The 23,323-nt window shown below is 52.1% G+C and overlaps 1 protein-coding gene and 1 long non-coding RNA gene across 2 annotated transcripts; one reads left to right on the forward strand and one right to left on the reverse strand.

Moving 5' to 3' along the window:
- Positions 1–3,722: 3,722 nt before the first annotated feature.
- On the reverse strand, positions 3,723–19,589 carry LOC118977201 (saoe class I histocompatibility antigen, A alpha chain-like). Its single transcript, XM_037031983.1, has 9 exons — positions 19,567–19,589; positions 6,680–6,722; positions 6,174–6,458; positions 5,644–5,919; positions 4,815–5,090; positions 4,604–4,717; positions 4,128–4,160; positions 3,972–4,019; positions 3,723–3,815 (listed from the first exon to the last, which is right to left on the reverse strand). The coding sequence occupies exons 1-9, from the start codon at positions 19,585–19,587 to the stop codon at positions 3,811–3,813; spliced, it is 1,101 nt and encodes a 366-aa protein (XP_036887878.1). The 5' UTR covers positions 19,588–19,589; the 3' UTR covers positions 3,723–3,810.
- On the forward strand, positions 3,738–17,011 carry LOC118977203 (uncharacterized). Its single transcript, XR_005064479.1, has 3 exons — positions 3,738–3,832; positions 12,736–12,740; positions 16,921–17,011. It is a non-coding gene; the product is annotated as an uncharacterized LOC118977203 (long non-coding RNA).
- Positions 19,590–23,323: the final 3,734 nt, after the last annotated feature.

Raw genomic sequence — 23,323 nt, forward strand, 5'->3', positions numbered from 1 at the left:
GAGACAGACAGACAGAGAGACATGGATTGGTTGTTGAACTTACTCATGCATCCGGGATCCAACTGCATGCACCTGAGATACCAGCCAGGGCCGGGGTTCTAAGTTCTGCACATGGATTTATGGACACAAACCTGCAGGCCACAGCATGGCCCAAGGTGCATTCTTTCCTCCGTATTTCCAAATGTGACGCACTCTGTTCAGTTACTGAGGAAGGAATTGTATGATTCATGATTGTATTTATTAAAAAAAGAAGACCCATATATTAGTTGTTTTCATAACATGCACCCATTCTGGCAGACTTGAAAAATAATGGGTCTTCATCTCACTCCAAATTCTTTTTCCTTCCCCACTGCCTTGGGGTTACGAGGGCTCAGAGGGGTGTCCCCATTCAATGGGAGACAGAAACATGAGTGACACTCACTCACACAGTAACCACAGGGGAGGGTGACGACGCCCCAGCAGAACTTCCTGTGAGGCTGGCGCCTCCTGCAGGGGATTTGAAACAGGACAAGTGTGTGTGTTGGTGGGGGGGGTCACCGAGGGGCAGACACTTCTCTGTGTCCTTCTGTCTGTAGCTGTGAGTGTGTCTGTCATTGGGTCTTATTTCATGATCACGGATATTTAAGTCATAATCCAAACTCTGCACATTAATTCCCACTCCTGACCTCACACCCAACCCTAACTCCAGGCCATACAAGTCTGGGCACAGGTAGCAAAGGGACTGACCGCTCTCTGTCACTGACGGGGCCTCCAGGGCACAGGGACCTGCAGGGACCCTCCTGAGTCTGGCCCCACCTGAAACACCCCAGCACTTCCCCACCCCCTACTTGTCCCCCCCCCCCCCAAGGCAGGAGAGGCCTCTCAGGACCAGACAGGCTCAGCACAGTCCTGCCCAGGGCGCTGCCCACCCACAGGTCCCAGTCCCTCCTGGGCTGACCCCTCCTGGTTCTGCCCTGAGAGTGGACCTGGGGGAGCCCCCACCTGGCTGGTCTGAGCTCCACAGCTCTGTGCAGGGACAGGTCAGGCAGGGTGGCTCCTGACCCCAGGTACAGGGACAGAGTGTGTGGTCCTGACCTCCCCACAGAGATGCCACTATCATGTCACCTCTCCTGTCAGTGACACTGTGTGCAAGGGGAGCCTGGGGCATCTCTAACACAGAGCAAACTTGTCCCATGCAGGTCACCCTCAGGCTCATCTGGTGACTGGGGACAGGGTGGCCATTACAGAGATTCCCTCAGGAGCAGCAGGCAGGAGCAGAGAAAGTGTCCCCACTTCCCTGGGGAGAAGCTGAGTCAGAGGCACATGTCACTGGGGTGCAGGGACATCTGGGCCAGGAGCTCCCTTCACAGTGTTTCTCATGGGCCTGTTCCTTCAGCTCCTTCTCTTGTCCAAACTCTGTCCCCCAGGTACCTCATACTGGTCAACTTAGCACTTTTTTTTTTAAACTTAAGACAATTATTTTATTTTTCCTTTTTCCATCGCCATTTATCCCTCCATATACTTCTCCCACCTCCACCCACCCCTCCCCCATGCAATTACCACACTGTTGTCCATGTCCATGAGNACAGGGACAGAGTGAGTGGTCCTGACCTCCCACAGAGATGCCACTATCATGTCACCTCTCCTGTCAGTGACACTGTGTGCAAGGGGTGCCTTGGGCATCTCTAACATAGAGCAAACTTGTCCCATGCAGGTCACCCTCAGGCACATCTGGTGACTGGGGACAGGGTGGCCATTACAGAGATTCCCTCAGGAGCAGTGGGCAGGAGCAGAGAAAGTGTCCCCTCTTCCCTGGGGAGGACCTGAGCTTAGAGGCACATGTCATTGGGGTGCAGGGACATCTGGGCCAGGAGCTCCCTTCACGGTGTTTCTCATGGGCCTGTTCCTTCAGCTCCTTCTCTTGTCCAAACTCTGTCCCCCAGGTACCTCATACTGGTCAACTTAGCACTTTTTTTTTTAAACTTAAGACAATTATTTTATTTTTCCTTTTTCCATCGCCATTTATCCCTCCATATACTTCTCCCACCTCCACCCACCCCTCCCCCATGCAATTACCACACTGTTGTCCATGTCCATGAGTTCTTTTAATTTTCAATTACACTTAACATGCTATATTATATTAGTTTCAGCTATAAAACATAGTGATGAAACATATATATATGTTTCATATCAGCTCATTAGATAATCTCCCCATGATATCTAGTACCTATCGCCACCATACGTAGTCATGACAATATCACTTCCTACTCCCCCCTGCTGTCCTCCACACCACACTCATATTTGTCCAGGGCTGACACAGGACAGCCACCATGTTGTCGCTGACTTGGGTGGAAGTTATAAGAGAAGCTAAGGAGGGTGAGTGTGGAGGTGGTGAAGGGCACAGCAGGACAATCTCAGAGCATCTCCCTGTCAATTCCTGATGGAGGACAAACACCAAATGGTGACTGTGTGACGGGGAGACCTGGCTGTCACCAACCTGGTGGGTCACCAGGATGAACGTCCCCACTGTCGGGACAGGGAGGTGCAGTGTCCAGTCCTTGTTCCTTCCTCTTCCCCAGTCCTGGCTCCCTTGGTGGCCTCATCCACACTCATGGATTTAATGTCATTCTCGTTGTATCACCTCCACACCTATGTCCCCAGCCCAGACATGTCTCCTCAAAGTCCCCACACTCATCTGTGCAACCTGACTCCTCACTGGTGTGTCTAACACACACCTCACCTTGACCTTCTTTTCAGCTGAATGCTTGAAATGCTCACCCCTCCCCCACACTCCTACCAGCATCTTCCCCGTCTCTGCTGACATAACCCCATCTTTCTGCTGGCACAGCACAAACGTGGGGTGTCCTCCTTGACTCCTTCCCACACCCCAGACTGAATCCCTAGGAAATGCTGTGAAATCCATTTTCCAAACGCATTCAGTGTCCAATCCCTCCCCACTGTTCCCACCACTCACAGCCCCGTCAGAACACCCAGCCCCTGCAGCCTGGAACCCTGGGAGCTTCCCCACACCTCTCCCTCCTGCCTCGCTGGTCCCTGGGCTCCTGATTCTGTTCTCAGCTCAGCAGCCAGACTGACCCTGTGGCCCGAGGGCTCTCTCTTGGGGAGGAACTCTCAGAGGAAGCCACTAAGGACATGGGCTCCTTGGCCATGACCTTCCAGGACTCAGCATCCACAGAATGAGAGCAGGGTCTGCAGTGGATTAAGGACAGTGGGCGCTGGGACACTTCCTGCTTTAGGCAGGTGTCCTCACCTTCTGATTGGTCAGCTCTCTGAACCTCTACATGGACACCTCTGACCTCTAGAGGGGGGTCTGAAAGATTGGGGCAGCTGCAAGGCAACAAAGCGTCACTTGGTTAGAATCAGGGGACTCAACCAGCCACAGCCGGAGGTCACTTTCTGATGTGCGGGAAGAAACCCTGAATAGTGCATGGAGCACAGGTGGTCACAGGGAACATCACTGGGGAGCCGTGTGGTCCCCTTGTCATGTGGCACACAGTCTGTCCTACCCGAGTTGTCCTCCCCACCTCATGGGAAGTTTGTGAATTTAAAGCAACTTAGAACAGCTTAACAAACAGGGTGAAGGTGTAGACAGAATAACACCTACCAGAAACAATACACCTTGGAGCTTTTAAATAAATCACTTATGATTTATTTACACATATATCACTAGATTAAAATAATGCATAGACATTGAGATGATTCAATAACATTCCGAGGCTGCTTGCAGGAACAGCAGTCAGGGATCCAAAAAGTCCCAAGGGGAGGCTGCAGTGACTGTTTTAGCACCAAGTCCTGGAGAAAGCAGCTCTGTCACCCTGGAAAGAAAGTTACTGTGAAAAATTCAGGTCAGTCTCAGAAGTGTCACAACTCCAACAGCCACCACATGCTCAGAATGTCCCACCTGAGAATCCCCAAACCCATTAGTGCCCCTCGGTCCCAGTGCCCCCCACTTCCTGCCCTCAGGGTCTCACCCTTAGGAGCTGTGGGAGACACACCAAAGCCCTGGGCACTGTCACTGTCTGGGGAAGACACAACAGCAGAGTTACGGGTGGGGAAGCCCCCTCACAGACTCCAGCCCACACTCTCCCAAGGGTCCCAGATGTCACCTCCCCAACACCCAGACTCACAGGCAGCCTGAGTGTAGCTCTCCCTGCCTCTGCCTGTGGGAAGAAAACATTCTGTGAGAAGTGAGGGGGAGGCTGGGTACCGTGACCCTAGAAGAGCCCCACACTCCTGAAGCACAGGGAAGGTTCCAGAACTGTGACTGAGCACCCAGGGTGGGATCAGGAAAGACAGGGAGAGTACACGTGTGGGGACTGGACCAACTGCCTCTCTGGACATCTGTCCTCAGCAGGGACCTTCCCCTCTGACCTGTGACACCTGGGAATCAGTCCCCATCGCAAGAATCATCATATGATAAGTCTGTCCCTCACTTCCCCATGGGCCTCACTAAGGGCCTCACTAAAGAGTCAGTGTTAGCAAACAGGCCCCAGATGGACAAGCACCCGTGTGGGGACACCAATGCCATTAACCAGGCAGAGCACACTTCCACCTGGGCTTGACCCCCAGGGTGACAGGGAACCCAGCCCCACCCCTTGCCCACCTGAGCACTTCCTCCTCCACATCACAGCTGCAGCAGCCACAGCTCCAAGGACACCCAGGGCAGCAGCGATGCCCACGATGGTCATGGTGCTGATGGTGGTCTGAGGAGGGGGGTCTGAGAGGGGAAGGTGAGAGGTTAGCCTCAGGCCTGAGACCTGACCCTGCTCAGGGACACCCTGAGAAGAGGCTCTGTGCCCACACCCCCTCCTCACCCCATCTCAGGGTCCGGGGCTCGGGAAGCCCCCGGTGCTGCACATGACACGTGTATCTCTGCTCCTCTCCAGGGAGCACAGCCACAGCTGCCCACTTCTGGAAGGTTCCGTCCCCTGCAGGCCTGGTGTCCACAAGCTCCATGTCCTGGGTCAGGTCCTCCCCATCACGCTGCCAGGTCAGGGTGATGTCAGCAGGGTAGAAGCCCAGGGCCCAGCACCTCAGGGTGACCTCATGGTCAGAGATGGGGTGGTGGGTCATGTGTGTCTTTGGAGGGTCTGAGGGGAGGGTGAGAAAATTCAGGAACTGTGAATGGTCATGGGACACTTCAGCAGTGCTCCTGTGACCTCCCTGAGAGTGGACAGGATATCAGGGGTGGGGGAAGGGAGTGTACCACCCAGACACCAGCCTGGTCAGAGACACCTGGGATATAATCTATTTCTTGGAAAGTTCCAGAATCAGGGTGAGAACCTAGGGTAGGAGTGTCCAGGTCTTTCAGGGGAGATACAGCCTTAGGTGGAGGTTGAATGACTCACAAATGCTGGAGTCAGGCCTCCAGGGAAGGTCTCAGCCCAGAACCAGGGGGAGCGTCCTGGTGCCCCAGGTGCTGCAGGGTGTGAGGGACCTGCTGTGGGTGTTTCAGGGAGAGGCTGGGTCCCTCACTGTCCTTTAGAGAAAGCTGGGCCCGCGGGTGAGTCACAAAATAAGGAAACTGGGGGACTCTCCCTTCTCCGGAGCAGGAGGGACACTCTGACCCTGCCCCATTCCCCTCTCCTGGGAAGCCGCCCCAGCCCACAGATCCCTGCGTCTCGGAGGCCCGCGTCCTGGTACCTGCTCGGAGCAGCGTCTCCTTTCCGTGTTCTAGGAACAGGTGGATCCACCGCACGCATAGGTCCCCTAGGATTACCGGCCGCCGTTCCGCATCAGGGAGCTCCACCAACTCACGCCAGGTGATGCGGGCGGCGGAGTCGGTTGCGGTCCAGGAGCGCATGTCCTCGTTCAGGGCGATGTAGTCGGTGCCGTCGTAGGCGAAGTGATTGTACCCGCGGAGGAAGCGCCCGTCCGATCTCACGACGCAGCCCCTCATCTCCTGGAAGGTGTGAGCCCCTGACCACGCCCCGGGGTCAGGTCCCTCCACTGATTCCCACCCGGACCAGGAGGGTCTGCCCTGTACCTGACTAGTGAGGACCCGACTCTCGGTGTCGAACCCAAACTGATCATTCAAACGGGTTAAAGTCCCCATGGATTCCTTCTGGGTTGGATGTCAGGGGCGCCCCGCAGCCACCGAGTGACGCCGGGACTCGGATAGTGGGGGGGGGGAACCTGGCCTTTCTGTGGGTACCCGGGCGCACGTGGCTCACCGTCCTCGCTCTGGTTGTAGTAGGCGCGCAGATTGTCCACGTTCCTTCCGTACATCTGTTCGTAGTTGTTGACGTCCCGTGTATAGTCGTCCCAAAAATGTGGATGCTCCTGCTCCACCCACCGCTGCTCCATCCACGGCACCCGCGGCTCCAGCCTAGGCCTCTGGGCGTCGCTGTCGAACCGCGCGATCTCCGTGTCGTCCGCGTAGCCGACAACGACGTACCGGGAGTTCCCACGGCCGGGTCCGGACACGGCGGTGCTGAACACGGTGAGCCTGTGGGACCCTGGGGGCGGGAAGGACACTCGTCCTGGGTCCTTGGAGGTCGGGCGGTTAAGGGCAGGAGTGCGGGGCAAGGAGGGAGGGCGGGCGAGGACAGGAAGGGGCGGGGGGGAGGGGGGGCGACGCGGGAGTTGGGGGTCCGCGGTCTGAGCCGCGGGTGCTGGAGGCGCGCTTTCCCCGGTCCTGCGTCCGCACCTGGTCCCCTGGCTCCTGCCCCGCACTCACCCGCCCAGGTCTCGGTCACGGCCAGGGCCCCCGAGAGCAGCAGGAGCAGAAGTCCGGACCCCAGGAGCCGCCCCGAGCATCTGGGGAGAATGGCTTCTGGTTGGCGGCGAAGACCTGGTACAGAGAACCACGGTGACGCTGATTGGCTACCTCGGTGTTCGGACATCCAATGGCAGTGAAAACCGCGGAAGCGTCACGTGTATCCAGAAGGTAGGACCTGCGATAGGTTGTAAGAGGGAGGAGCGAAACCCGGAGGAGAAGGGGAGCCCTCCGTCCTGTGAGTACCCTCTTTCCCCCATCTTGGTCCCGTAGATCTCTTGCTAAGACCCTACAGCCGGGTCTGGGGACCCGGGAGTTTGAGCTGAGCGCCCCCCTCCCCGGAGAAGCGTCTGGCCCTGTGTCTCCCTGAGTCCCGGCCCACGGGCTGTTGTATTCGTCGCGTCTCACACATTTCGTTTTCAGAATCTCTGTACTGCCTTACAAAGTAGGAGGGATGGCCAAAGCAACTGTCTGGAAGCATAATAGGTATCAATGTTACCATAAGGAAAAATACTTTGAAAAATATTTAGAGTAACTTTAATAACCTATGACATGTGAACAGAACAAATATTTCTTATAAAAAATAACTATTCCCCAAATCAAAAGTAGTGAGAAGAGTGAATTTGCTTACTTGTTACATTTTTTTTGCAAGTCTCGGCGTTTGTATCATTAGAAGACAGCTGGATTTTCATATTTGCTGCCGTGTTTCATTTACTACTTTGGTTTCTGTATATGAAAAATGCACAGCTTCATACAACTATGTAGGGAAGCATTTTTAATAACCTTTTCTTTTAAGTGTGGGTATTCAGCTTTGATCGTACACTAAAGCCACACACGTGGTAGTTCCTGAAAAGATCTTTGGAAAGTGGAACCCGAGATAAATCCACCGAGTGTTTCCTACTCTGTTACATGACGTGAGTGGCTCTTGTACTGATGCAGGATTATTTAAGTTAATGTATCGTTTCACTAATGATAGAGATCTCCCAGTGTTGGTGCATTTGAATGCACATCATCAAAAATCACAATTGTACTAGCAAAAAAAAAAATCATATTTGTTAACATTACTGCAGATCCCATTGAAAGTGTTTGTCAGCTCTGGGAAGCCGTCTGGCTGCTGTGGTGACACATAAGTTTTCCAAAATTCTGGTTTTTTTTCTGTTCAGAGCTTGTATTTATTTTAAAAGATATTTTTATTGATTATGCTATTAGGGTTGTCCCATTTCCTCTTTCTCCTCCCCTCCACCCAGCACACCCTCTCCCACCCACATTCCCCCCTTTAGTTCATGTCCATGGGTCATACTTATAAGTTCTTTGGCTTCTACATTTCCCACACTATTCTTACCCTCCCTGTCTATGTTTTACCTACCGTTTATGCTACTTATTCTCTGTACCTTCTCCCCCCTCTCTCTCCCTCCCACTCCCCTGTTGATAACTCTCCATGTGATCTCCATTTCTATGGTTCGGTTCCTGTTCTAGTTGTTTGCTTAGCTTGTTTTTGCTTTTGTTTTTGCTTTATGTGTGGTTGTTAATCATTGTGAGTTTGCTGTCATTTTAGTATACTTGTTTTTTGTCTTCTTTTTCTTAGATAAGTCCTTTTAATGTTTCATGTAATAAGGGCTTGGTGGTGATGAACTCCTTGAATTTGACCTTATCTGAGAAGCACTTTATCTGTCCCTCCATTCTCAATGAAAGCTTTGCTGGATAGAGCAATCTTGGATGTAGGTCCCTGCCTTTCATGACTTGGAATACTTCTTTCCAGCCCCTCTTGCCTGTAAGGTCTCTTTTGAGAAATCAGCTGACAGTCTGATGGGAACTCCTTTGTAGGTGACTGTCTCCTTATCTCTTGCTGCTTCTAGGATTCTCTCCTTCATTTTCATCTTGGCTAATGTAATTATGATGTGCCTTGGTGTGTTCCTTCTTGGGGCCAACTTCTTTGAGACTCTCTGAACTTCCTGGACTTCCTGGAAGTCTATTTTCTTTACCAGATTGGGGAAGTTCTTTATTATTTGTTCAAATAACTTTTCTGCTTGTTGTTCTTCCTCTTCTCCTTCTGGTGCCCCATATGATTTGGATATTGGAACATATAAAGATGTCCTGGAGGTTCCTAAGCCTCTCTTCATTTTCTTGAATTCTTGTTTCTTCATTCTTTTCTAATGGGATGTTTCTTTCTTCCTTCTGGTCCACTCCCTTGATTTGAGTGCCAGTTTCCTTCCCATCACTATTGGTTTTCTGTACATTTTCCTTTATTTCACTTAGCATAGCCTTATGTTTTTCATGTAATTTGTGACCAAATTCAACCAATTCTGTGAGCATCCTGATCACCAGTATTTTGAACTGTGCACCTAATAGGTTGGCTGCCTCTTTGTCACTTAGTTGTATTTTTTTCTGGAGCTTTGATGTGTTCTTTCATTTGGGCTAATTTTTTTTCTTGATGCACCTGTTTTGTATGAGGGGCGGAGGCTTAGGTGTTCACCAGGGCAGGGCCACCCACCTCGCTGGGTTGTGACGCTGTATGTGGGGCAGGAGTCCAAGGGGGATCAGTGGTGCTTGTTCCACTCTCTGCCAGATTTCAGTCACTTCCCCTGCCTCCCACAAGCAAACTGGGACCTTCTGGTGCTGGTCCCCGGGTGGGCGGGTTTGTGTACATTCTAGGACCCTGTGGGTGTCCCCAGTGAACTCTCCTGTGAGGCTGGGAGTTTCTCCTCCTGCTGCCTCAACCCCACAGGTGTTTTCAGTCAGAGGTTTGAGGCTCCATTGCTTCTCGCTGGGACCCTGGGTTGTGCGGTCTGTCCCGCTCCCCAGTTTCGTCTGGTTTATCTGCGCGAGGATGTGGGACTGTGTGGTCCGGCAGCTGCCTCGTGTGCTGCGCCCCTTCACAATCCCCCCACCCGGCCGGGTCCGCCAGCTGCCACCTTGCCTCCAGTCCTCTCTGCCCAGCTGCCCGGCTCGTCCCTCCCACTGGTCTGTATAATGCTTCTTCTTTAACTCCTTGGCTGTCCGACTTCCATACAGTTCGATTTTCTGTCAGTTCTGGTTGTTTCTTGTTTCGAAATTGTTCTGGTCCTTCTTTTGGTTGTGGGAGGAGGCACAATGTGTCTACCTATGCCTCCATCTTGGCCAGAAGTCCTTATTTCTCCTTTACAGCTGATGTACAATATTATATTAGTTGCTGTACAACTCTGTGATTGGACATTTATATCAGTTACAAACTGATATCCCCGATACATCTAGTACCCACCTGACACCATTTGTATTTATTAAAATATTATTGTATTCCATGTATTCCCTACGCTGGACTTGACACCCCCCCTGGTCATTCTGTAACGACCAATTTGTACTGCTTAATCCCGTCACCGTTTTCACCCGGCCCACTCACCCCCCTCCCATCTGGCAGACGTGAGTCTGTCGCCTGTATCTGTGAGTGTCTTTCTGTTCTGCTCGATGACGTCATTTGTAGATTCCACATAGAGGTGCGGTCATGTGGCATTCGCCTCTCTCTGTGTGACGTAGGTCACTCAGCACAGTTCCTTCCGTGCCTGTTGTTGCCAGTGGAGAGATTTCGTGCATGTTTGTGGCTGAGTCGTGTTCTGTGGTGTAGATGCACCACTGCCATGATTGCCATCCATGGATTGAAGGACACTCAGGGCGCTTCCATATTTTATGTAAATAAGGCCGCAGTGAACCTATGGACGTGCATCTGTTTTCCGTGCAGCGTGTTGGGTCTGTTCAGAGAAATACTGAGGAGTGGAGCCGCTGGGTCCTTCTCTGTGTCTTCTCACGTCGCCTTTGTTTTCAGGTCCGTGCTGTCTGGTGTAGGCAGTGCCGTCCCAGCTTTGTTTGTTTGCTCGTTTGTTTCCGCTTTCCTGAAATGTGCTTCACAGTCCTTCACTTCCAGTCTGCGTGCGTGTGTCTGTCCTTCAGACCGAGTCTCCTGGGGACAGCACCAGTGAGGGCTTGTTGTCCGACTTAGCACAATTAATGCATTTTCATTTACAATAAATCTTGATCGACGTGTATTTATTGCCATTTCATTATGCATATTTTCATTTTCTTCTTCTTGTTGTTCTTAAAGGAGACCCTTTAACATTTCCTGTGATACTGGTTTAGTGGTGATAAAGTCCTTTGGCCTTTCCTGGCCTGAGAAGCGCTTTATTATTCTGGCATTTTATTTGTCCTTCTTAAATTCAATATCTAAAATATTTACACCTCAGCCCTGGCTGGTGTGGCTCAGTGGATTGAATGCTGTAATGGTAAGTAAGCAAAGGGTCACCAATGCAATAGTAGTCAGGGCACCTGCCTGCCTTGCTGGCCAGGTCCCCAAAGGGGGGCGCCCAAGAAGCAATCACACATTGATGTTTCTCTCCCTCTCTTTCTCCCTCCCTTCCCCTCTCTCTAAAAAATTTTTTAAAAAAACTGCAACTCAGTCAAAACATAAAGAATATTAAGAAGCAGTTTGAAAAAGAATAAACGCATGTGGGAAACAATTACATTTGTAATAAATGCATGTAAGCAAAAATGAGAATGCAGAATAAGAAAAAAAGGAATAAAAATGTATCAGTGTGGCAGAGATAAAAGCAAATGATGAGCATTTCAGCCAGAGGATGGGAACACATTCTGTTGTAAAGGTTGAAGGAGTTGAAAACCGGGACAAAACTTTTGAAGGACGCTTTTGCAAGACGTGTCAGCAATTTAAATGTGCTGACATCTTGACACAGAAATTCCTCCTGTAGGAATTTGCCCTAAGAAGATAATCACACACGTCTACATATATATACGGATGTTTGTTGTGTTGTGGTTTTGTGGAAGCGAAAGGGTGGGATGTCTCCACATGCTCCAGTCACTGGAATGCTGGTGACTGTGAGCACAGGGATGCTCAGGTGTCTGAGGAGGATCTACACAGAGACCGTTAGAAGTGTGCAAGGTGTCCAGGTGGGAGGAGCCGGATGGTCTGATTCAAGCACCTTTGTTTGGGGCTGCGTTTACAGGTGGGCTGAGTCGGACCAGACTGCAACCTGGGGAGGGAAGGCAGGAATGATTTTTTCTTTCTAAAGCACGGGGGTTTGTGGGGGGGTAGGAGAGGGGTTAGTCTCTTGTGCTTCTGGGCTGTTGCCTCAGGGTTCCTGGATGTGAGCCGGGGCAGTGGGTTAGGTAAAGAGCCGCGCTGTTCCCAGGTACAGGAGGGTCAGTCTGAGCACCGGCCATGAGAGCTGGCATCAGATGTCTGTTGGGGGAGGTGGGAGAGGGTTTCAGTTAAGCCTCGGCTACCAAGTGAGTTGGGACACCTGAGTCATGAGCAGTCTGGTGGGCCAGAGAACTGGGCTGAGAGAGAAACGCTGATGTGAGGGAGAAACACCGACCGGTTGCCTCCCGTGGACGCCCGGCCAGGGGATCATACACCAAACCTACCTCTGGGCCCTGACCAGGGGTCAAACCCCTCACCTGGTGCTGTCCGGGACAACACTGCCACCCCCAGAGCCACCCACCCGGGGCTGACATGGATTCTTTGGTGTAGTGTCTGTCTAGAATATTGATCGCTTTGTATCGAGTAGTTTTCTTCTCCTTGAGTTTGAGGATTCCTACGTGTATTCATAAACAAGTGATTTGCAGACATTTTCTCCCAGTCTGTGGCCGGAGCTCTTTTTACAGCCCTAACACCAACCTTAGTGCCCAGGTAGGTTTTCCTGGGAGGAGGAATCAGGGATGACTCACTGGGATGGTTTCCTGGGAGAGGACTTGGGTGACTGAGGGGGCAGGGGGACAAGGTGACTCATTTAATGTTGTGTATTCTTGAGAGTCTTTTGAATTTTCTTGTATGTGCATGAATAATCTTTTCAAAGAGCAAGTTACATAAAATCTCTTCACTTATAAAACTCCCGACACACCATCCTCACATCAAGATTTAAGATTCAGACTCTGAACATCTTCCCTGGGACCCACCGAGTGCCTTCCAAATTGCATTCCTGACAAGGAGGTCTAGAGGGCGTGGGCAAATCCTCTGACTGCAAAAGGCTAAAAAGAGAATGTGTAATCAAAATGTCACTTCTTAAAAGCAACAGAGAGTTGATGAGATACGAGTGACCACACCCGAGAAGGAGGGAAAGACCCAGCTTGGCCTCCACAGAGGGCAGCGCCCTGAGTGAGCAGTGGGGGAGGGTGTGCAAGTTCATTGCCCAGAGCCCAGACACCGAGTCCAGCACTGTCAGCCCTGGGCTGAGCCCTTGACTTTCCTCCCCATCTGCCTTCCCTTTTATACATGTCCACAAAGCTTTTTAAATCACTGATGTGTGTATAGATAATATGCAATTCATATGATAAATATATATTCAGTATAAAAATTATAAAATGTTAAAACATGTAAATGAGAAATTGTCACTACAGCTGTGTGTTCACCTCTGCACCCTAAAGCCCGATATCAGGCTACTGAGAGTGTTCAGCAAAGTAAGTGGTGGTTGCTGACCTACCTCTCCCTCAGTGTCCCACTCTCAGATCAGTAACCACAGTTTCAGGGTGAGGTTAAACGGAGAAGTCTTTGGGGTAGGAAGGTTGGGTCTGTTTGACTGCAGGGAATCCCACACTTCCTCTTTACCGGGTCTCTTGATAGTGTCATTGTCTCTTGTGTGGAGTTAATCTCGTGTTGTTTTGTACAACAACGTGCTGGGCAGCCTTGCAGACCAGGGGCATCAGGCTGAGCCCTGCCGTCTGGGTGAGCAGGAGGGAGACCGTCCAGGTGTGAGAGCCTCTGTGCTGTTCGCACAACCACACGGGTCCCAGGTGGGTCACCACCGTTAGGGGGCACATGAGCAATGTAAGTGCATCAAATAAACACGCTGGACACCTTACACTTACACGAGGTTGTGTGTCAGTTATGTTTTAACTTAAAAATAAAGTTCACTGTGGATTTATGTACAACATTGGCATTTGGTGAAGGATCACTAAACAGTGTAATTAGGAATATTATAAACAGCCCTGGTTGGTGTGGCTCAGTGGATTGAGCGTGGGCCTTCGAACTACACGATCACGGTTCCATTCCCAGTCAGGGCACACCCCTGGGTTGTAGGCCAGTTCCCCAGTGGGGGACTCACGAGAGGCAACCATATGCTGATATTTCTCTCCTCTCCTTCTCTCCTTCCCTTCCTCTTTAAAGATTGAAAAAAAAAAGAATATTATAAACAGCAACACCCACAGATCAGATTGTCAAGAGTCACTTCCAACAGCCCATGTCCCCAGGAGCCCTAGGCTCCCTGAGCATCCGCAGTGAGGGGCGAAGAGCAGGAGAACAGGAAGCCAACTAGGGGAGGTCTGCACCCACCAGAGATGAGGGCCCTGTCACACAGTTACGTAAAAAGTGGAAATGGAACTGAGCACGTAGGAGGTGACAAAGGTGCCCACCAGCATCGGGATGGTGTGGGTGGCTCTGGTCTCTGCAGGGCATTGGTGGTGGCTGCGGGCTGTGAATGTGCTGCAGCCTCTGGTGGTGTCTGTGCAGGAGAAGCACCATGGAGATGCTGGGCTAGACCCTGAGAACAATGAACATGACACAGGACATGACCACAACATAGCAGCCTCAGGCAGAGGTGACAACAACTGAGATGCCCTCAGGAGCAGTGGGCAGGAGCCTGAGAAGTGTCCCCTGTTCCCTGGGTGGAGCTGACTTAGAGTCTCGATGTCACAGGGATGCAGGGACATCTGTGCTGGCAGTTCCTGTCACAGTGTTTCCTGCTGGACCTTTTCCCTCAGCTCCTTCTCTGGTCAGAGCTTGTCCCCAAGTCCCTCACACTGTCATCCCTGTGACCCAGGCTGGTCCCCCTGTGGGTTCTAGTCCCACAGCTCTCGCTGCTCACAGCCTCAGGTCTGTTCTGGGGCTTCTCCTGAAACAAAATGAGCTCCCAATATCCCACACAAAAATCCTTTTGTGTGTAAAGTAGAAATTTTTGGATTCCATTCTTTCTTCCCAGAAATCGGTCAGAGGGTTACTTGCAGAGAGCGAGCATTTGCAGGTTTGCAGGACGTGGGGCTGAGACTCACCTTCTAAATCTTCCACTTGACTTTACTCCACAGTAGAGAAAACACCATGTGCCTTCCACCCTCATATGACAGATTATGAAGTACTTTTCCTTCCCCAGGGTGGGAGGGACATTGAAATGTGGCTTCAGGGCCTTTCCCCAACCCGGGTCCCTGTCACCTCACAGAACTGTGTGCATCCAAATCTACTGGGGACCAGGATGGCTTGTGGGCTCGTCACAAAATACTCAACTTTTTCCCCCAAACTGCTCTCAGAATATTGGGCATGAAGTCCAAGTTATAACTTTTTAAACTTGGAATATTTTTTTACTTTTCAATTACAGTTGACATACAATATTATAGCAGTTTTGGGTGGAAAGTGCAGTGATTAAACATTGGCATAGTTTATTGAATAATCTCCCTGATAAATCTAGAACCCATCTGACACCATAAATATTCATCATGATATTATTGACTGTATTCCCTGTGCTGTACTGTACATCCTAAGGAAAAAATACTGAGGGTTGGTACAGGACAACCGTCATACTCCTGTTGACTTGGGTGGAAATTATGAGAGGGACTGAGGAGGGTGAGTGTGGAAGTGGTGAAGGGCACAGCGGGACAATCTCAACATCTCCTTAGAAATTCCTGATGAATGACAAATACCAAATGGTGCCTGTATGACGGGGAGATCTGACCGTCACCCACCTGAGTGAGTCACTAGGATGAATGTCCCCACTGTCGGGACAGGGAGGTGTAGTGTCCTTGTTCCTTCCTCTTCCACAGTCCTGGCTCCCTTGGTGGGCTCATCCACACTCATGGATTTAATGTCATTTTTGCAGCATGACCTCCAAGTCTATGTCTCCAGCCCAGATATTTCTCCTCAAGGTCCCCACACTCATCTGTCCAACCTGACTCCTCACTGGTGTGTCTAACACATACCTCACCTTGACCTTCTCTTCAGCTGAATGCTTGAAATGCCCACCCGTCCCCCACACTCCTACCAGCATCTTCCCCGTCTCTGCTGATGTAACCCCATCTTTCTGCTGGCATAGCACAAACGTGGGGTGTCCTCCTTGACTCCTTCCCACACCCCAGACTGAATCCCTAGGAGATGCTGTGAAATCCACCTTCCAAATGCATTCAGTGTCCAGTCCCTCCCCACTGTCCCCACCGCTCACAGCCCCGTCAGAACACCCAGCCCCTGCAGCCTGGAACCCTGGGAGCTTCCCCACACCTCTCCCTCCTGCCTCGCTGGTCCTTGGCTCCTGATTCTGTTCTCAGCTCAGCAGCCAGACTGACCCTGTGGCCCGAGGGCTCTGCCTTGAGGAGGAACTCTCAGAGGAAGCCATGAAGGACATTGGCTCCTTCCAGGACTCAGCCTCCACAGAATGAGAGCAGTGTCTGCAGTGGATTAAGGACAGTGGACGCTGGGACACTTCCTGCTTTAGGCAGGTGTCCTCACCTTCTGATTGGTCAGCTCTCTGAACCCCACACAGACACCCCTGAGGTCTACATGAGGGGACCAGGAAGCTTGGGGTGACTCCTAAGCATCAAATCGGCACGTGGTTAGATTCAGGGGACTCAACCAGCCACAGCCACAGGCTCTAAAAAGTACATTCAGATGTGGGGGAAGAAACCCTGAGTAGTGCATGGAGCACAGGTGGTCACAGGGAACATCACTGGGGAGCCCTGAGGTCCCCTTGTCCTGTGACACAGAGTCTGTCCCACCTGGGTTGTTTCCAAATCTGATTGTGAGTTTATGAATTTAAAATAACTTAAGTGGGTTAATAAATGGGGTGAAGGCGTAGATCGAATAATACCTATCAGAAACTACTACATACCTTGGAGCTTTTAGTTTCCATCACTTTTATATATATATATATATATATAAAATATAAATAAATAAATAAATAATTAAATATGTATACACTTCAATATTAATGACAGCAGTCGGGAATTCACCATCCCAGAGGGGAGGCTAGACTGACAATTTCAGCTCCGAGTCCTGCACAAAGCGTCTCTGTCAAGCTGGGAAAGAAAGTTGTGATGAAGAAGTTCAGGTTAGTCTCAAAAGTGTCCCATTGTCCCACAGTCCACCTCGTGCTCCAAATGTCCCAGTCTGAGAATCCGCAAAACCCACTTGTGTCCCTCAATCCCAATGGCCCCATTTTCTGTCCTCTGGGTCTCACTCTCAGGAGCTGTGAGAGACACATCAGAGCCCTGGGAACTGTCGCTGCCTGGGGAAGACACACAGCAGAGTTACTGGGGTGGGGGAGCCCCCCTCACAGACTCCAGCCCACACTCTCCCAAGGGTCCCAGACGTCACCTCCCCAACACCCAGACTCACAGGCAGCCTTAGCATAGCTCTTCCTGCCTCTGCCTGTGGGAAGAAAATGTCCTGTGAGAAGTCAGGGGGAAGGCTGGGTCCTATAACCCTAAAGGAGACCCACACTCCTGAAGCACAGGGAAGGTTCCAGAACTGTGACTGAACACCAGGGTAGGATCAGGAAATACAGGGAGAGTCCACAGGCTGGGACTGGACCAACCACCTGTTTGCATGCCTGTCCTCAGCGGGGACCTTCCCTCTGACCTGTGACAGCTGGGAATCAGTCCCCATCACCAGGTGATAAATGTGTCCCTCACTTCCCCACGAGCCTCACTAAAGAGTCTGTGTTAGGAAACAGGCCCCAGATGGACAAGCACCCGTGTGGGGACACGATGCCCATTAACCAGGGAGAGCACACTTCCACCTGGGCTTGACCCCCAGGGGGACAGGGAACCCAGCCCCACCCCTTGCCCACCTGAGCACTTCCTCCTCCACATCACAGCTGCAGCAGCCACAGCTCCAAGGACACCCAGGGCAGCAGCGATGCCCACGATGTCCACGATGGTGATGGTGGTCTGAGGAGGGGGGTCTGTGAGGGGAAGGTGAGAGGTCAGCCTCAGGCCTGAGTCCTGACCCTGCTCAGGGACACCCTGAGGAGAGGCTCTGTGCCCACTCCCCCTCCTCACCCCATCTCAGGGTCAGGGGCTCAGGCAGCCCCTGGTGCTGCACATGGCATGTGTATCTCTGCTCCTCTCCAGGGGACACAGCCACAGCTGCCCACTTCTGGAAGGTCCCGTTTCCCGCAGGCCTGGTCTCCACAGCCTCCATGTCCTGGGTCAGGTCCTCCCCATCACGCTGCCAGGTCAGGGTGATGTCAGCAGGGTAGAAGCCCAGGGCCCAGCACTTCAGGGTGACCTCATGGTCAGAGATGGGGTGGTGGGTCAGATGTGTCTTTGGAGGGTCTGAGGGGAGGGTGAGAAAATTCAGGGACCCTGCAGGGACATGGGACACTCCAGCAGTGCTCATGTGAGCACCCTGAGAGTGGACAGGACAGTGGGGGTGGGGGAAGGGAGCGCACCACCCAGACACCAGCCTGGACAGAGGCATCTGGGATAATCTCCTGTTTCCTTGGAATGGTCTAGACTCAGAGTGAGAACCTAGGGTAGGAGTGTCCAGGTCTGTAAGGGGAGACACAGACTTGGGTGGAGGCTGAATGACACAAAATGGCCAGTGTCAGGCCTTGGAAGACAAAGGAGAGTGTCCTGGGGCCCCAGGTGCTGCAGGGTGTGAGGGACCCACTGTGGTGTTTCAGGGAGAGGCTGGGTCCCTCACTGTCGTTTAGAGGAATCTGGGCCCACGGGTGAGTCACAGAATAAGGAGACCTGGGGGACTCTTCCCTCTCCGGAGCAGGAGGGACATTCTGTCACTGCCCCATTTCCGTCCTCTCCTTGTAGGAAGCCGCCCCAGCCCACAGATCCCCTCCTGGGGAGGCCCGCGCCCTGGTACCTGCTCGGAGCAGGGTCTCCTTCCCCTTCTTCAGGAACAGGTGGAGGCGGGCCACACACGTGCTCTCCAGGAAGACCCTCTGAAAGTTCGCGACAGGGACCAGCACAATGTCGCTCCAGCTGATCCCCGAGGCCGCGGTCCAGGATGGTAGGTCCCGGTTCAGGGCGAGGAAGTCGGTGCCCTCGTAGGCGAACTGACTGAACCCACGGAGGAAGCGCCCTTCCGACCCCACGACACAGCCGGTCATTTCCTGCCAAGTGGGCGACCCTGACCCCGCCCCGCAGTCAGCACAGGCTACTTACCCAGGCAGGTAGAACAGTCCCTCCCGCCCCACTGCCCTGGTAACTAACCCTAAACCGAAATGAATCCAAGTGAAAATACTCCCGGGCTGTTCCGTGGTCGGGATACCCGCGGGTCCCACAGTTTCGGGGCGACCCCTGCCAGTCCATGGGGATGGGGGCGGTGATGGGCGCACGGCGCTCACCATGTGCGCTCTGGTCGCCGTGCGCGCGCAGCTGGTTCAGATTCGCTCTGCTCTGCTGTGCGTTGTGCTGCATTTCCCGCGTCTGCTCCTCCCAAAACCGTGCGCCCTCCTGCTCTACCCACCACTGCTCCATCCACGGCCCCCGCAGCTTCAGCCTGGAACTCGCGGTGTCGCTGTGGAAGCGCGCGATCTCCGTGTCGTCCACGTAGATGACGCCGTTGTACTGGTGATCTCCAGGGCCGGGTCCGGACTTGGTGGTGTGCAAGTATCTCAGGCTGTGGGGGCCTGGGCGCGGGCCGGCAGGGCCAGCGGTCGGGGAGGAAGGAATAGGGGGCAGTCGTTGAGCGCAGCGGGCCGGGGAAAGGGGAGGCCAGGGGCCGAGGCGGGCGTGGGGCGTCTGGGGTGTGGGCCAGGGATCCTGGGCCCCGGCAGAGTCCCCACGGCCCTGCCCCGCAGAGGCCGTCCTCTCCCGACCCCGCACTCACCGGCCCAGGCCTCGGTCAGGGCCAGGGCCCCGGAGAGCAGCAGGAGCAGGTCTCCGGGCGCCATGACCCAAATTTGAACCTCTGGGGAGGTGAGTTCCTTCGGTGAGAGTTTATACCCAGAACCACGGTGACGCCGACCAGCTGCTCTTTAGCGCGTTTACCCAGTGGGGGTGAGAACTTGGTCTGCAAGTTCTTGGAAAGAACTTGAGTATTGAGGCCTGGGAACCGGGGACTCTGCCCAGCCCCCTTCCTGCAGAAAGTACCCTTGGCGCGCACCCTGTCGGATTCCGTTTTCGGACCGCTTGCTGCAGCCTGGCTGAGTAATCAGACAGAGGAAGTAGTTGTGGATTCTTCTTTACCCTCCTCTGTTCGCCTGCTTTCTGCGGTGACTCTGCCGACCTCTCATCACACTCAACATGACTCTGACTGTTGTTGGGCTTCTTAGGAAGCGTCCTGCTCCCTGCACCCGATATCGCAGTAACTCGGTGTGACCGCCTTAACCCTGCGACTGTTACCCCCGTTACAGCATGAAGACAGTTGTGTTGTGCTGACTGACCACCTCCGGGTTCCCAGGAGTGATGTACAGGAAACTCCTATCGATGCTGCTGCTTGAGTTTGGTTCCAGAGGGATCTCATCTGAGGGTTGAGCAGGGACATTACTGAAGGGGATGTGCAGTAACTTCCGTGGTGGACAGAATCGAGAGCTCTCATCCACTGGAAGTAAAGTCTGTCCAGCGAGCTGAACTCACTGCTCTAACTCGGGCTTATCACCTGGACAGAGATCACGGTTCTGAATGATGGTTGTCTGTAGTGTAGTTGTGATTTTGATGTAGTTACAGGGTCATGAAAGTACTGCATTTACCTTCATAGCCATCTTGACGGGAAACTAAGATTTTTAAAGAAGTCGATTTAAGGGAGATGATTGAGTCAAGGTAATGTTTTTCCATCCTCCAACCGTGTCGTTCTGCAGTGACACTGGTTTGTGTTCTAGTNGTAAAATCTGCCCAGCGAGCTGAACTCACTGCTCTAACTCGGGCTTATTACCTGGACAAAGATCACAGTTCTGAATGATGGTTGTCTGTAGTGTAGTTGTGATTTTGATGTGGTTACAGGGTCATGAAAGTACTGCATTTACCTTCATAGCCATCTTGACGGGAAACTAAGATTTTTAAAGAAGTCGATTTAAGGGAGATGATTGAGTCAAGGTAATGTTTTTCCATCCTCCAACCGTGTCCTTCTGCAGTGACACTGGTTTGTGTTCTAGTCCGTGAGGGGTGGTGGTGAAGAATGCCTGCTACTGCAGCGGGTGCCCCAGCCTCCGTTCTTGCTAAGTTTGTGAAAAGGTCTGCAGGGTGAAAGGGCAAAGGATGTCTTTAATCTTGTGAAAATAGTTTTGATCTCACAGATCCCGTGAAAAGGTCTTAGAAACCTCAAGGGTTCCACAGAGCGCACTTTGAGAATGGTTGTTCTGCATAAACCAGTGGAGTCTCCCCACGGGCCCCATCCTTTGCACCCTCCTCACTTCCTAGAACCCCTCTCCCTGAGGTGGGAGCCCTGCCTCCCCACACTCTGCTGAAGGCACTGCCCTGGGTTCTTCTAGAAGAAAGCTCACCTCCTGGAAATGAGATTTCAGAGAGTTTCCTCGGTCTGGGAAGGGTAGTGTGGGGACAGGTGTTTCCTGTTTGGAACTGGGAACAGTGTGTGTCTGAAGGCACCAGACCCACAGAAACATGGTTCTGTTTGTTATGCAGCAGCTTCTTGTGTATTTATGTCCCAGACAGAAGGTGACTGGATGAGGCAGACGGGAGCGAGGGTGGGGGGCGACAGGAAAGACGCTGCCTTCCCTCCTGTTTCCAGGCCCGGGAGCTGCTTGGTAGCCTGTGAGCTGCCCCGGGTCTTGTTTCTGTCTGTGCGGAGACAACACGCAGGGTGGGGTTGGTCTGTCTCACGTGGCCGTGGTCTCGGGGTGTCCTTGTCTGATGCTGATGTTCTGAGAGACCACGCGTGTCCAACCAGAGAATACCCCGGCCTGGGAGTGAGCCCCAGGCCGGCTCCCGGCAACACGGGGCCTCGCTCTAAGTGCCAGACAAATTCTAATGTTCGCGGATGCTTCTCCTTCGTTCTTCAATTCAATATTTCAATATATCAACAGCCCACTCAAAAATAAAGAATATTAGAAAACAGTTTGGAAAAGGAGAAATGCAAATGTCAAACAACTATATTTGTAACAAATACGGCTAAATAAAAATAAGAATGTGTAAGAAAAATAAGGAGTGAAATAAAAACCTATCGTTTTGGCAAAGGTGAAGGAATGTGATGAGCATATCAGCCCAAGGGTGGGGACCCCATTCTGTTGTGAAGGTTCAAGGGACTGAAAACTGGGACAAAACTCCTGAAGGACGCTTTTGTAAAAGGTCTCAGCAATTTAAATGTGCTGACATTTTGACACAGAAATTCCTCTTTGGGGAATTTATCCTAAGGAGATAATCACACATGTCCTCATCTATATACAAATAGAAGAATGTTCCTTGAATTACGGTTCTATAAAAGCAAAAGGATCGCATGTATCTAGGTGCTCCAACCCCTAGAATGATGGTGACTATGGACAGAGGATCGCTTAATGTGTCTCAGGCAGTGACACCATGACATCTGCATAGAGGGTCAAGTGTAATCTGCAGAGCAGACCTGCTGGGACCATCGCAACAGAATTTCAGGAACAGGGTGGAAGAGATTTGGAAAACTTCAAGGGGCAGCACATGTGGCCCTGGAGACAAGGAGACATTGAAGCAATCCCTTCCAGTTTCTGAAGAAAAAAATATTTCCAACACAGAGCTCTATATCAGGTGAAGATGTCCCTAAGGGTTAAGGTAGACTTAAGTTTCCTCGTGTGCTTACAGTTTTAGTGGCTAAGTTTTCATGTTCTCCTTTGGAAAATACTGTCAGGTGAAGTGGGAACACGAGGCAGTAAAGCCAAAGGAAGGAAGAACATGGGGGACCCAGGTGACGGGGGAGGCCAGGGCTGCCCGAGACGAGGTGACGGACATCCAGGGTGTCTCCGGGAGCCAGGTCTGTGGGAGCCAGGCCACCTGTGGCAACACTGAGGGCTGTGACAGGCGTCTGCAGAGATGGAAGTGTTTGAACGCCTGATGTGCTCAAATACGTGCTCGTGGAGGTTTAGACTCTGGGGAGAGCAGTGGACTGAACATGTGAAATGAGACAGAGCGGCCACATTGCTGACATAGGACCCGATGCAGTGATCACCCCCATCCCCTGAGTGCTGGCTGACCAATCAGGGGAGGCCTTGGCCCTAAGCCCCTCAGTCCCCTGTGTAACCTGTCCCCTAGAAGCCATCAGGGAGCCAGGTCTGAGAGCAACAACTCACCTGAGACTCTGGGTTTGGTGCCCCTTCCTTGAATAAAACTTTTTTTTGTTTTCCTTTTTTTAATTCTCACTGAAGGACATTTTTCCTCTCCCGCCTGGACTTTTTTCCCGATTGCTTTCAGAGAGAGAAAAAGGGAGAGAGAGAAACATTGATGTGAGAGAGAAACGTTGGTTGGTTGCTTCCCATGGGCACCTGGATCGGGGGTCGGACACTGTGCCCAGGAATGTGCCCTGACCAGGCAGCGAAACCTCGCCCTTTTGGTGCCTGGGGCCAGCGTTCCAACCAACTGAGCCACCCACCCAGGGCTGATGTAGTTCTTTGGTGAAGAATCTGTTAAGAATTTTCATCCATTTTTATTGAGTTATTTTATCTTATTGTTGAGTTTGAGGATTCTTATGTATATTCTAAAACAAGTGAT

The sequence above is a fragment of the Sturnira hondurensis genome, unplaced genomic scaffold (genome assembly GCF_014824575.4).
Source record: "Sturnira hondurensis isolate 20B ecotype Veracruz unplaced genomic scaffold, ASM1482457v3 Scaffold0021221, whole genome shotgun sequence".
NCBI lineage: Eukaryota > Metazoa > Chordata > Mammalia > Chiroptera > Phyllostomidae > Sturnira > Sturnira hondurensis.